Source organism: Sapajus apella, unplaced genomic scaffold (genome assembly GCF_009761245.1).
Source record: "Sapajus apella isolate SASKATOON/1434 unplaced genomic scaffold, GSC_monkey_1.0 scaffold12, whole genome shotgun sequence".
NCBI lineage: Eukaryota > Metazoa > Chordata > Mammalia > Primates > Cebidae > Sapajus > Sapajus apella.
The window spans coordinates 22,887,613-22,902,879 of NW_022436952.1; the positions used below are offsets into that span (position 1 = coordinate 22,887,613).

Sequence of the window (15,267 nt, forward strand, 5' to 3'; positions counted from 1 at the left end):
CCTTCCTTCCTTCCTTCCTTCCTTCCTTCCTTCCTTCCTTCCTTCCTTCCCTCCTTCCTTCTTTCCCTCCCTCCCTCCCTCCCTCCCTTTCTTCCTTCTTTATTCCTTGCTTCTTCTCTTCTTTCTTTTCTCAGACAGAGTCTCACTCTGTCACTCAGGCTAGAGTGCAATGGTACAATCTCGGTTCACTGCAACCTCTGCTCCCCAGGTTCAAGCCATTCTCCTGCTTCAGCCTCCCAAGTAGCTAGAACTACAGGCATGTGCCACTATGCCCAGCTACTTTTATTTAATTTTTTTTATTTTTATTTTTTGTATTTTTAGTAGAGACAGGGTTTCACCATGTTGGCCAGGCTAGTCTCGAACTCCTGACCTCAGGTGGTCCACCCACCTCTGCCTCCCAAAGTGCTGAGATTCTAGGCATGAGCTACTGTGTCTGGCCCAATGACAGAGTATTTAAACATAGGGCTGCCTATGTTAGGTCTGCCTAACTACAGAACTTACATTTTTAATTAAAGTATACTGTCTCTGAGCAAAATTCGTCTCCACCCCTGTTGGCTCCATCCATAGAAAAGCTGCAAGAGCTTGTGAAAAGGGGTCTTGTCCATCATCCTAGGGACATTGCCCCATGACCAGCTTCTTAGCCTTCATTTGGTGACATTTCCAGCTGATACTAATTATTTAAAGACAAATAGAAAAATTTTTGTGATCAAATAAACTTGTTATTTTAAGTCTAGTAGTTTAAATTTTTAAAGAAAAATTTTAGACAAATTTAGCAGAGTTTATTTGAGCAAAGAACAATTCATGAGTTGGACTGCACTCAGCACAAGGAGAGGCTCAGAGACCTCCACCCAGCAACATGGCAAGCAGTCTTTATAGAAGAAAAAGGAAATGACATACAGAAACAGCTTGACTGGTTACAGCTTAGCCTTTGCCTTATCTGGGGGTGGCATGATGAAGCATTTGTCTTAGATAGATAACGTCGCATCAGTTGGCAGACTGTGATTGGCTGAGGCTCAGCTACTGTGATTGGCTGAGACTCAGCTACTCTTAGGTTGCAGTTTGTTTACATACTACTTTAGGTTATAGTTTGCTGCATATGGAGGCAGCTTTAGACCAAATTTAATTTAATTTAATTTGTTATATATTTTTATTATTTATTTATTTATTTATGAGACAGAGTCTCACTCTGTCATCCAGGCTGGAGTGCAGTGGCGTGATCTTGGCTCACAGCAACCTCGGCCTCCCAGGTTCAAGTGATTCTCCTGCCTCAGCCTCCTGATTAGCTGGGACTACAGGCACGTGCCATCATACTTGATTAATTTTTTTTTTTTTTGTATTTTCGGTAGAGATGGGGTTTCACTGTGTTGGCCAGGATGGTCTCAATCTCTTGACCTCGTGATCCACCTGCCTCGGCCTCCCAAAGTGCTGGGATTATAGGCATGAGCCACCACGCCTGGCCAAGTTGTTATGTATTTTTAATGAGGTTTTCCCAATATTCACTAACTTGTGAGCACAGAAAGGGCCAGGCTAATGACTGCTGCAAGGCCTCCATCCCCTGAGAAGGCCCACCTAAGGAATTCTAAAAGTCACCATGCCCATGTCATGTCCTCACTGAGATGCCTGCTGCCAGATGTGGCTGTTGCTCCCTCCTCTCACAGAGCTTTTACAGCCTGCCTGATACAGTCTCAATTTTTATGAACTCAAAGTCAACTGATTGGTAATCTTGTGATGCTCCCATTCCATCATATTCCCAGGTTCCACCTGCACCCCTTCGCCTAGAGAAGACATTCTCCAAGAGGCTCCCCAGGCAGTAACGCTTTCACCTGCTGCTTTCAGTGTTTTTGAAAGAGTTCTTTTTCTTTTAACCTACAGTGATCCCTCCCTAGGACAGTGATACGAATTCCTGAGATGGGATATGGATTCAAGGGATGGCCATCATGGCCTCCGAATCTCTCTTCCCCATATATCCCAGCTCCTGGTGTAGACTTGCTCTCCCCTGAAAGGGGGCGCCACTCCAAGAATCCCTGACTCTCCAATATCATCCTGCTGGTGTTGGCCTACTGTGTCTATCCTACCTGCTCACCAAACATGTCCAGACGTGTTTAAATCCCACCAATGGACACTGCTCAAGCTCAGGCTGCAAACCCCGCTGCATAATCAATATGTGTACCCCAGAGAAGGGTTTCTTTTAGTTTAAACCTTTGCAGTGGAAGATAGGCAATGTGCTTGTAAACCAAACCAGCAATTACCATAGGCTTTGAGGGGACTGAGACTTAACTCCAGTCCCAGTTTTATCACACCCTCCATGTATGACTTGTGACAGGCTACTTACCAACGAAGACCCTCAATTCCTCATCTAGAAACTTGGAAAAACCCGAACAGCTAAAGGGGCCTCATGGGGATTTAATAAGATAACATACAGATGATGCCTACCCAAAGCCTAGCAGATAGAAAGGTCTCTGCAAAAGCTTGCCCCTTTCTCATCATTGATGGTATCAAATGATGATACCATCTTTGATGATCTTCCCTTCCAGATCTAATATTCTATAATGCATATTGTCTTGAGTCTGAACCATGCTGGAATTCCTGGATTATAATGTCAAACTCTTAAGCCATCAGACATTTCCCAGTCATTATCCATGACATTCCCATTTCTCAGTATCATACAATGGTTCCCAATAGCCTCATCCAGAAACCTGCCCCCCAAATCTATGTGCAGTGGGAAAAGATCATAATCAGGTATTGTTTGATGGAAGGAAACAGATAATTCACATCTTCTTCCCGTAGTCTCCACCCACCCACACAAACATGTGAAACAAATGGTTTCTAATTTACCACACCCCACCTGTCATCCACTTATTTGGGTAAATGCTATTTCACATGCCAAACAAAAAAGAGGTAAGGTCCTTGCCAAGAAAAGGCTGCGTGTGGATCCCTAAGTCCTACTATGACAGTTGTCTTATTATTTTTTTTTTCCAGAATGCCATTGACATCCTGGGCTTCAGCTCAGAGGAGAAAGTTGGGATCTACAAACTGACAGGAGCTGTGATGCATTATGGGAACATGAAGTTCAAGCAGAAGCAGCGTGAGGAGCAGGCGGAGCCAGACGGCACCGAAGGTAACCGCATCTGGAGAGGGATGTGATTGGGTCCATCTGTGTTCGTGTGTGGGCTAGGCTACATGCGATAAACTGCATTCATCTCAAGAGCTGTTCTTCCGAAACTGCATAAATCAAATCTGGGTTTCCTGAAGCTCACTGTGGCATGCACTAGGAAGTCTGTTCACTCAGTCGAGGACTCCTAGAGTGGTGAATCCTTGAAAAACAAAAAGCATCACTCTTATAAATGAATAATCACCATCCACTCCACTATCTTTCACTGTCTAAATGTGCATTTTTTTAAGGTGGCCTTTTATGAGACAATATTGTTAGGTGAATGTCTTTTTTCTCTGTGCATCTCATTATGAATGTCCAGAAGGCAGTCTTAATCACTTGGGCTTCTGGAAGTTGTTGGACTTTCCAAGATGCTGGTCATCCAGCTTGTTCTTGAAGGAGGTGTCTGTTGCCTAAAATGAGGCCTTTGGTAAAGTGGGAGCCAAGTTTTCTTCCTCTCATCACTTTCAGCCCAGCATCTGTTGAACTTGGCCCTGAACCAAGAATGGTGAACAGTTCTTCCTCCCCATAACTTTCACCTGACTGATTCTACTGCCAACCTCTGCTTGATCCCTAAGAGGCCTGGAAACAGAGCAGAGGGCAGCAGGAAGGACTATACAGTGACCGGCTCACCCCCCGTATGTCCTGCTCATTAGACTCCTTAGCTCTCATGATGCATCTTACAAGTTCATTGAATCAAAGACTGGCAACATGGATCATTCTTGATAATTATACCTTTTGATTACAGCCCCACAGTGTGTGAAGCAGTATGCTTTACATTCTCAAGTAATAAAAGGGAAGTGTGGCATGAATTCAAGGGCAGAAAAATCTATATAACCTTATCAGTATACCGTAAAGGCTCGGCAGCCTCCTATCCTAGGGCTGCCTAGGATAATTCTCCCTTCGTATTAACTCAAAGTCAACTGATTGGTAACCACATCTTGGGAGTTGTGCAGTTTCCATTGCCCTCAAGTGAAGGAGACTTTACACCAGGGGCACACACCTTGGGTGCCCTCCTAGAATCCTGCCCAGCACAGTGGAGGGGTCTCCAACTCTTCACAGAGGAAACACTTCTGACTAGGGCAATCAGGGAAGGCTTCCTGATAGAAGGCACACTGACTTGGGCTTTGAGGGATGAGTAGGATTCTGAAAGACTTGGGGAGAGATCAGTTCAAGCAGAAGAAATGTCATGAGCAGGCCACGCACGGCAGCTCACGCCTGTAATCCCAGCACTTTGGGAGGCCGAGGTGGGCGGATCACAAGGTCAGAAATTTGAGAGCAGCCTGACCAACATGGTGAAACCCTGTCTCTACTAAAAATACAAAATTAGCGGGGCATAGGGGCGCACACCTGTAGTCCCAGCTAATCAGGAGGCTGAGGCAGGAGAATCGTGTGAGCCCAGGAGGTGGAGGTTGCAGTGAGCCAAGATCACACCATTGTACTCCAGCCTGGGTGAAAAGAATGAAACTCCATCTTCCAAAAAAAAAAAGGAAAATAAATGTCATGTGCAAAGGGGCAGAGTATGAAATGTGATGGGGATGGAGGAACAATGAGTGGTCCACTCTGGCTACGGAACAGGATACGTGTAGTGGGTTTGTAAGAAATGAGAATTTTAAAGTCACAATTTTGGCATCTGTTTGGGAAGGACTTGAGTGTCAGGATGAATGGTTTAGAGTCTATGGCAGGCCACTGAACCGCTGTCCAAGAAGCAGAGGAAGTATATGCAGATAACCTGAAATTAATCTCAGCAGCCAGGCTCACCAAGCATGGCAAAACTTGAAAAAACAAAAGTATCAAGCTCCTCGGCAAGAGCAGATTGCCTTGATACACGCGTTGATACACCTCAATAGGGTCCCAGGCCCTCTCCCAGCCCTAGCAGTTGTGTGTCTGCAGTGTTTAGGAGCAGAAAGTGAAGGGCTATCATCAAGGCCTGAGCTCCAATAACATCAATGACAACGCCAACCCAAGTGAATATTTGCGGAGCGCTCACTAGTCACCAGACATGCTTCATAACAACCCTATAACATGAGTACTGTCACTGTCTCCCATTTTACAGATGACAAAACTGAGGCACAAAGAAGCAAAACCAAAAGCTGAACCTAGGCATTCTGACCCTAGAGCTCAGGCTCTTTGCCGCTATAACTGCTGGAAGCAATGGAGAAGCCAGGCATTTTGAGAGTGAAATGAGCAGGACTTCATGCCTGTCTGAACAAAGGCATGTCAGGGGCAAGGGAGAAGGATGTATTGCCCCTTTCAGGTTTAAATGACTAGAAGAATAATGGTGCCATCCACCTGAATGGGCAAAGCGAGAAAAGGAGATAATTCGAGGAAAGAGTAAAAGCATGCGTCTGGCCTCTGATTAAGTACTTAGCACATTCTGCCCTGGATTTTTATTAACTCATCTCCCTAACCAGCAGTGAGGCGAGGGTCCCCACCAAGAAGTTGTCCCTGGGGAGCAGGATTTCTCTACTTTTTTCATGAGCTCAATACAGGCCACCAGGTCCTTCGCAAAATCAATGAACAACCACTGAAATATATAAAACCATATAACTCATGAACTATAGGAAATTACCAACATTCAGCTGCTTTTGACCATCTCCAGACATTTGAAGACAGGGTCAAGTTTTGAACTTCTCTTTCAACTATTAGTGTAACATACTTGGCTTAAATTAGGAAGGTGCCTAATGTATATTGTCAACGTCCAAGTGGTGCCTCCTTTACTCATATAACATTTTAATGTATTGTCAGACTCCAACATAACTAAGTAATTAACTTTTTTTTTTTTAGATGGAGTCTTGCTTTTGTCACCCAGGCTTGAGTGCAATGGCATACTCTCTGATCATTGCAAACTCTGCCTCCTGAGTTCAAGCAATGCTCCTGCCTCACCCTCCCAAGTACCTGGGATTACAGGCGCCTGCTACCACACCCAGCTAATTCTTGTATTTTTAGTATTTAGAGAGCTAATTTTTGTATTTTTAGGGCCATGTTGGCCAGGCTGGTCTGACCTCAGGTGATCCGACTGCCTCGACCCCCAGCGTGCTGGGATTACAGGCGTGAGCCACTGTGCCCACCTGTAATTAACATTTTTTATGAAATCGAAATATCAGTAGGTCAAGATTGGCCAAGGAGCTTCTTATTGTTAAAAGTTGCATCTAGGAGGCAAATTGGAAGTTCTTGAGAACCATGGGCCCCTGGACGATGGGATTGAAGCTTCGGTGAACAAGTCCAGACCTGGTACAGATACAACAACATGAAAACATCTAAGAGAATTACAGAAATCACTTCTGAGAGAAGCCAGGAGCTGACTGGACAGTTTAGCAGCTACTGTTTTTGCATGATGCTGTTTTTTTTCTCTTCCTTCAGTGGCTGACAAAGCCGGATACCTGATGGGTCTGAATTCTGCAGAAATGCTGAAGGGCCTGTGCTGTCCAAGGGTGAAGGTTGGGAATGAATATGTCACTAAAGGGCAAAATGTCCAGCAGGTAATGGAGATGCTGTGAATCCAGTTGATGGAGATATTTTGCTATTTTAGCCGTTATCTCAAAGTTTTTTCAGTTGTAGCTATCAGAAGTGCACATGAAACTGTCTTTCACATTAAGAGGAAATTCATTTTTAGGCTTCAGAGGCAACTGAAGCAATGCAAATCATTGAGTGCCCATTGGACCCCGTGAGGGCCTGGAATTAGAAAGTGAAGAGCCCTCTGGAGCCAGGCAGCCTCCCTCCAGCTCCTCTGGGGTCATGGGCTGTTGTCTCTGTCCTCTGTTTTGTCCTTGCTAGGCTGATACGTTTCCTCCACCTCTCTTGCCCATGCCCTCCCCATAGCTCCCAAGTTTATATCTCTGTGTTTCCAGCCTTACCCTGAGACTGAGACCAGTGTCTTTTGATCCCAATTCCAAATTCTTAGGAGAGATACTCAATTAATTCAATGTGGATCAAGTGTTCACCTCTGGTCTAATTAAGTGTGACCAGGGGCTGGAGTCATGCGCTATAACCATGTTGTTAGAAAAATATCTTTGTAAACAGGATAGCTCTCAAAGAAAGGGGAGCAGCATGAGCTGGGCAAACACCTCACGAAATATTTAATATTATGTTGAATGGGTCAGGCGTGGTGGCTCATGCCTATAATTCCAGCACTTTGGGATGCCAAGGTGGGCAGATCACTAGGTCAGGAGTTTGAGACCAGCCTGGCCAATATGGTGAAACCTGTCTCTACTTTAAAAAAAAAAAATTAGCTGGGTGTGATGGTGTGCATCTATAGTTCCAGCTACTCAGGAGAATGAGGCAGGAGAATAGCTTGAACTCGGGAGGCAGAGGTTGCAGTGAGCTGAGATCACGCCACTGCACTCCAGCCTGGGTGACAAAGTGAGACTGTCTCAAAAAAAAAAACTACGTTGAATGATGTGAAATTTCCAATATTCAACTGCTTTTGATTTTCAAGTCAATTGCACGTTTCAACTTAATGCTGCCATAGAAACATTAACTCACAGATTGAGTGGGTGACCCTTTTTCAAGGTGACCAACTCGGTGGGCGCTCTGGCCAAAGCCGTCTACGAGAAGATGTTCCTGTGGATGGTCACCCGCATCAACCAGCAGCTGGACACCAAGCAGCCCAGGCAGTACTTCATCGGGGTCTTGGACATCGCTGGCTTTGAGATCTTTGATGTGAGTTGTAACCTTCTACCTTGTCTGCTTTGCTGAATCGCCAATGTATTTTCCAAACTCACTCAAACTCTTTGGTATTTGAATCACCCAGTTCAACAGCCTGGAGCAGCTGTGCATCAACTTCACCAACGAGAAACTGCAACAGTTTTTCAACCACCACATGTTCGTGCTGGAGCAGGAGGAGTACAAGAAGGAAGGCATCGAGTGGGAGTTCATTGACTTCGGGATGGACCTGGCTGCCTGCATCGAGCTCATCGAGAAGGTAGAGAGATACTGCTCCCCAGGGACAGCGCCTCCTTGTTGGGGACCCTCACCTTCTTGCTCTGATTCTTTTCTGCCCACAGATTGGTACCCATGACCCCCAGGCTGCAAACCTTCAAATAGGTAACTGAATGCCTCTGTGTAAACAGAATGAATGTCCAAAATCTGTTCTCACACTGAAAGAGCTTTATGGGTAGTTAAAATTCAAGGGCTCAGTTAGCTTGAGCCCTTGATGGAACCCCAGTAAGGACTGTGGCATTTCTTAACTATTCAACTTTGTCAAATACCCAAGGAGGTGAGACCATAAACCAGTGTGGTTCTTGAAGGGATGTTACTATAAAAACAGGAGTGGACATTAACTTTTTTTTTTTTTTTGAGACAAGAGTCTTCCTCTGTTGCCCAGGCTGGAGTGCAGTGGCGCAATCTTGGCTCACCGCAACTTCTGCTTCCTAGGTCCAAGAGATTCTCCTGCCTCCCGAGTAGCTGGGACTGTAGGCACCCACCACCATATCCAGCTAATTTTTTTTGTATTTTTAGTAGAGATGGGGTTTCACCATATTGACCAGCCTGGTCTTGAACTCCTGACCTTGTGATCTGAACGCCTTGGCCTCCCAAAGTGCTGGGATTACAGGCGTGAGCCACCGCACCTGGAAGACATTAACTTTTTAAAAAGGAATTCCCATAACATTTGAGCACTGCTTATGTTGGAATGAGTATATCTTCCTAAGGTGGCTACTAAGAAATTCAGGCATTATTGTTCAAAATATTATTCACATTACTTTATGACTATATATGTAACTTTACTTTTTTGTAAACCTACTGAAAAAAGTGAGCTTCGTTTATATACACATAATTTCATCCTACATTCTTTGGTTCAGCAAATATTAATTAAGCACATACTCTATGCCTAGCATCTTCTGGTCATCCCCCAAACAGACCAAGAGCTTTGCTCTCTCACAGAGCGTACATGCCAGCATTCCTAGTACCAGAGTGAAAGCACCAAAGACGCTCTTGAGATACTCAATTAATTCAGCATGGATCAAGTGTTCACCTCTGGTCTAATTAAGTGTGACCAGGGGCTGGAGTCATGCGCTATAACCATGTTGTTAGAAAAATATCTTTGTAAATAGGATAGCTCTTTGGGCTTCTCCAGACCATGGAGCATGGGTATGAGCTGTTATATGTGGAGGCGTAGACTCTGTTATCTTCTTTCCAGCCCATGGGCATCTTCTCCATCCTGGAAGAGGAGTGCATGTTCCCCAAGGCAACAGACACCTCCTTCAAGAACAAGCTGTATGACCAGCATCTTGGAAAGTCCAACAACTTCCAGAAGCCCAAGCCTGCCAAAGGCAAGGCTGAGGCCCACTTCTCGCTGGTGCACTACGCCGGCACCGTGGACTACAACATTGCCGGCTGGCTGGACAAGAACAAGGACCCCCTGAATGAGACTGTGGTGGGGCTGTACCAGAAGTCTTCGCTGAAGCTGCTTTCCTTCCTTTTTTCCAACTATGCTGGTGCAGAGACAGGTAAAATTCTATGATTTCTTTCCCCCGGTTGAACGTTCCATGTAATTTCTCCTAACCCAGAGCTGCTTGTGAAGAATCAGTAATCAGACATGAGCTTCAGTTGAATGTGATGTTTCTGACTTTCAGCTCCATTTTTCTTCCTCCTGCTCTTGTTCTTCCTCTTCTGTGAGAGACTGAGCTCTATGGAGGTCAACAGGGCCTCTCAGTGGCCAAGATAGCCAACATCACATTGTTTAATAGTTTTCTATTGAGATATAATTTACATATAATAAAATTCACCCTTAAAAAATTTAGTGGTTTAGGCTAGGCTGTTGGCTCACGCCTGTAATCCCAGTTCTTTGGGAGGCCAAGGGCGGCTGATCACTTGAGGTCAGGAGTTTGAGACCCGCCTGGCCAACATGCTGAAACCCCATCTCTGCTAAAAATACAAAAACCTTAGGTGGGCATAGTGGCACACGCCTGTAGTCCCAGATACTCAGGAGTCTGAGGCAGGAGAATTGCTTTAACCTGAGAAACAGAGATTACAGTGAACTGAGATCGCATCACTGTACTCCAGCCTGGGAGACAGAGTGAGACTCCATCTCGAAAAAAAAAAAAAATTAGTGGTTTTCAGGGTATTCACAATGTTGTGTGACCATCACCACTGTGGAATTTGACAGCATTTTTCACATCCTTGTAGCTCATGAGCAGATTTCTATTCCCAGCCTCTGGCAACCACTCATCAACTTTCTCTCCCTGTAGATTTGCCTATCTGGCCATTTCATATAATTGAATTATATACTGGATGCTCTTTTGTGTCTAGCTTTTTTCACTAATGTTTTCAAGGTCTGTCCCTGTTGTGGCATGTATCAGGACTTTGTTATTTCCTATGGACAAATAATAGTTCATTGTATGTATGAACTGTACATACATACATAATGATACATTGTATGTATCATTCACATATATCACATTTTGCCTACACATTCATCAGTTGATGAACTTTTTGGCTATTGTGCATGATATTGCCATGAACATCTGTATAGAAGTTTATATGTGAACATAGATTGGCAATTCTTTTGGGTATATACAGTACCTAGGAGTAGGGCTGCTGGGTCATAAGGTAACTGTCTTCAATGTTTTGAGTAACTTCTGAAATCCTTTCCAAAGTGGCTACACAGGGGCCAGGCATGGTGGCTCACACCTGTAATCCCAACACTTTGGGAGGCGGAGGCAGAAGGATCAGTTGAGGCCAGGAGTTCAAGACCAGTCTGGGCAACATAGAGATCCTCTAAAATAAAATAAAATAATTAGCCAGGAGTGATGGTGCTGGGATTACAGGCGTGAGCCACCATACCCGGTGCCAGTATCACTTTTTAAGATTACCAGTAAATATACTTTCAAATAGTTGCCAAAATAAATTATGTGCCATTTCAAATACATGACTTTAATAAATTAATAAAATATATGAAATATAATTATTCATTAGATAATTATATCTTTTAAAAAATGAAGTCCTCTGGGCAAGGGAATGTAATAAATGGGAAATGGGCACAAATGTAAACCTGAATGGTGAAATTGTTTTCTTTGAATCTGATCACAGTAGCCCTGTAACTGTGTTGCATAACCTCACTTATACCAGCTCTAACATAAGACCCTGTGTGGATGTGGAGCTGGGGAAGTGGCTTTCCTGCTTTCCCTTCCCCAACCCAAACACACATTCATGCTGGACCCTGGTAGTTTGGAGGCATTTTAAAAACAAACTAAAGAGCTGGGCGCAGTGGCTCACATCTGTAATCCCAGCACTTTGGGAGGCCAAGCTGAGCGGATCACTTGAGGTCAAGAGTTCCAGACCAGTCTGCCCAATATGGTGAAATCCCATCTCTACTAAAAATACAAAAATTGGCCAGGCGTGGTGGTGCATGCTCAGCTACTTGGGAGGCTGAGGCAGGAGAATTGCTTGAACCTGGGAGGCGGAAGTTGCAGTGAGCCGAGATCGCGCCATTGCACTCCAGCCTGGACAACAAAGTGAGACTCTGTCTAAAACAAACAAACAAACAAAACCTCATGTCTCTTATGTCAAAAGGAAACCAGAACTCAGGGCTGGGAAGGGGTGGTTCAGGAAGCCCACTGCTGTGTCCTCTGAGCTGCCTCTGACGTGCCTGTCTCTGTCTGTCTCCAGGCGACTCCGGGGGAAGCAAGAAGGGCGGAAAGAAGAAGGGCTCCTCTTTCCAGACTGTGTCGGCCGTGTTCAGGGTTGGTGTTTTGGCAGCTTCCACGTGTGGTTGTTTTTCTGCCCAGGGAACTGGCATTTGCTAAATGTGCTTGTTTTGGTTTGTGTCCCAGGAAAATTTAAACAAATTGATGACTAACTTAAGGAGCACCCACCCTCACTTTGTACGATGTCTGATTCCCAATGAGACCAAGACTCCTGGTGAGTACCAGCAGATCTTGCCAAGTATTTGAACAGAACAGGACGCCCTGAGATAAATGCAAATTTCTGTGGGTGTGCATTTGGAAAGGGTTATGGTCTTTATCACTTGTCAAAGTAGTCTCTGAAATAGGATTGCCAGATTTAGCAGATAAAAACACCAGATGTACCCAACACAAAGAAATGATAAATGTTTGAGGTGATAGATATCCCAATTATGCAGATATGATCTTTGCACATTTCATGCTTGTATCAAAATATGTGTACCCCATAAATATGTTCAACTATTATGTAGCCACAAAAACGTTAAAAACCGGACGCCATCTTAAATTTCAATTTCAGATAAACGATGAAAAATGTCTTAATATGGGTATGACCCATGAAATATTTGGGATATATTTACACCAAAAAAGTATTCATTAATTATCTGAAATTCACATTCAGTGGGGTATCCTGTATCTATGAAATCATATTGTGTGTATGTATATAGGCACATCCGATCCACAGCTTTCATAAGATAAAGTCTCTGTTGGCCCCCTTTTACCGCAAAGTTAAATATCACTACATTTGGCAAATAATCGTATCTGTTGACAACAGCTGCTCAGTGCTGCAAAGAAAAATCAGCACTGAGACAAAGGATCTCTTAGCAAGGCAAACTTTACTTTCCGCAGAAAGGGTGCTCCTGTTAGCGATCTTGCTACAAGAGTACAACAAACAAAGGAAAAGCAGACATATTTCTTTTCTACACATATGGGGTCGTCCTTACTGCTGTGTCTGATCTCCGTTGGTTGGAGCCAGACCTCACAATCTAAACCTGAACCTGACTGACTAATAACTTAAAACTTTTCTAAACAGGTAAAAGCAATGGAGAACAAAAAGGAAATTTAAATAAGGAAGGGTCATAGGCTGCGAGCTGGGACACGCCTGTGAGAACGTCCAGCACAGACTTCTTGGTTAAAGTACAAGGACATAGAATGTACTACATGCCTGAAAGCATGTCTAACAGCTACATAGGATAGACCTTAACAAAGAGCTACTAGCAATAAGGCTTTGAAGAAAGTTAGTCCTTAAGAGAGACTGTTATTTCTAACATTTATGATTATTGTTTAACAAGAAAGGAAATTTTGAAGAGGAACTTTTCTACTTCCTACAGTATCCCATAATCAAAATAGCATCAATAACAGCTGTTTGAGGCCATACTGCATGTCAATCACTTTGTTACATTACCTCTAATCCTTGCCAACAGTTGTCTGCAAGATACGCATATTGATCTCCATTTTATAAATGAGAAAACTGAGAATCAGAGACTGCATTATATAAATGGAGAACCCTGGGCAGTAGAGGGCTCCTTTAAGTATCACCCCATCCTGATTTGCAAATATTCTTGGAGTCTAGCTTTTTCAGTGTCATTTGTCACAAAGAAGAGAATAAACTATCACATGGAGCTGTGGCTGGGGGTAGCTTACTCAACAGCTGAGCTGCTCTATGCCTCCTAGCTCAGGATTCAACATCCTGCCTCTGCAACATTACGAGTCAACAGAGGTGTAGATTGTCGAGGGGAAAAAAAAACAAAAAAAAACCAGTTCATCTCTTACCACGTGACCCTAAGCAGAGCCTTTGAGCTCTTTCTGCCTTAGCTTTCTTGTCTGTAAAACAAGGATAAGAGTGGCAATTTAATCTACTGTTTACTTCTTGAATAAGCGCTCATAAAGTCGTTATTCACTTTGCAAATATTAACTCATTCAACCCACCTTAGAGGCTTCTTGTGAGCGTTTAGTGAATAAGCGTAAATCAAGCATTTACAACAGGGCTGAGCATATTGTGAACACCCAGCAAATGTTGGACGTTAATAATAATTATTATTATTACTCAGAACTGGAAACTAGCTCCCTAATAGCCAGTGTGTTATAGTTAGTGAAATTGCATCTTCCATGAAAGTGAGGTTCTAAAGTCCAAGTCAAAGGCAAAAACCAGCTGCATCATTGTGATATGCGTTATTTGGGGTATCCCGCAGGCCCCTGACCAGTGAGCCAGCTTCTCCAGGGTTGGGAAGAGTGGTTACTTTGGTTAAGCATCACTCGAAGTCACTGGCTTGTATGTACGTCTTGGAAAAAAATCCATTTCCATTACTGTTATTGTTGATTACACGTTTGCATAAATCAAATGTGCCTGTGGCCTGACAACTCCTCTCTAAGCAGATGGCCTGCAAGATGGCGGGGGATGGCTTCAAACTGTGCCACTCTGGGGAATTCTTTTGGTAATCCACTAGCTCACGTTTTCTTTGGGAAGGAAAACGTTGCTGAAATTTCCGTCCTTTTCTGTTGTGTTTGCTTCTCCTTAGCTCTGGCACCGACCTCTGTTTTCGTGCCCATTTCTGGGACTAGCCCAACACTGCTAAGGAAGCCAGGTGACACCTTAGAATTCATCTGGTGTGCCCTCCTCATTTTCTAGGAGACTAGAGACGATGGGCATTTCCATGCGTCACCACAGGGCACCTGGAGCTGGGGCTGGGAGTCACACTCCGTGATCCAATCTCAAGTTCCTTCCTGCCCACAGGCACATACAAAGCTTGCAAGTTGTTCTCCAAATCCTCCAGGTCTTCCTGGGCACAGGTCCTCTGCTCACCTGCTGAACGGGGCTCCTCAGGAGCAGGCTGCAGCCTCTACTCCTCTCATTCTCCTCTTGCAGCAAGCCTGGGGCCTGCTGAGTCTGTGCTGCTGACTCACAAAAGGCTGGCTTGCTGCTGTTTTTAAATGGTTAAGTGAAAGCCAGCCTTAGCTCCCGCCTCCCCAGCAACTTAGGGAGTCCATAAAAAGAAGTCATCAGCTTGCCATAGCCCCTCTTCTGTAACCCTCCACACAACCCCAAGACAGAATTTTCTCCATCCCAATTTAATTTGTACCTGACCCAGGCTGGTTACCACGAGTACCCATGTTACCTCCCCAGGGGGGCTTGCCCCTCTGACTCCTCTCCTTCCAGCCAAGTTCAATTTCTCCCCTGATTCCTAGAGCAGGGGCTGAGTGGTCAGCACTTGACCACCGCCCTGTCTTCAACCCTCTTGGTCCCCTCCCACGGCCTCCTATTCTTTCTTCTCTTCTTCTCCTCCTCCTCCTCGTCCTCCTCTTCCTCTTCCTCGTCCTCCTCATCCTCGTCCTCCTCATCCTCCTCCTCCTCCTCCTCCTCGTCCTCCTCCTCCTCGTCCTCCTCATCCTCGTCCTCCTCCTCCTTCTTCTTCTCCTCCTCCTCCTCCTCGTCCT

The 15,267-nt window shown here is 44.6% G+C and overlaps 1 protein-coding gene across 1 annotated transcript in view; it reads left to right on the top strand.

Moving 5' to 3' along the window:
- LOC116553117 (myosin-13) overlaps positions 1-15,267 on the top strand; it is a 69,922-nt gene that overhangs the window by 16,833 nt on the left and 37,822 nt on the right. Inside the window, exons 12-18 of the mRNA XM_032280276.1 lie at positions 2,980-3,118; positions 6,515-6,633; positions 7,664-7,813; positions 7,905-8,075; positions 9,291-9,600; positions 11,762-11,835; positions 11,926-12,013. Coding sequence (XP_032136167.1) covers positions 2,980-3,118; positions 6,515-6,633; positions 7,664-7,813; positions 7,905-8,075; positions 9,291-9,600; positions 11,762-11,835; positions 11,926-12,013 — 1,051 coding nt within the window. The remainder of the gene's footprint in view (positions 1-2,979; positions 3,119-6,514; positions 6,634-7,663; positions 7,814-7,904; positions 8,076-9,290; positions 9,601-11,761; positions 11,836-11,925; positions 12,014-15,267) is intronic.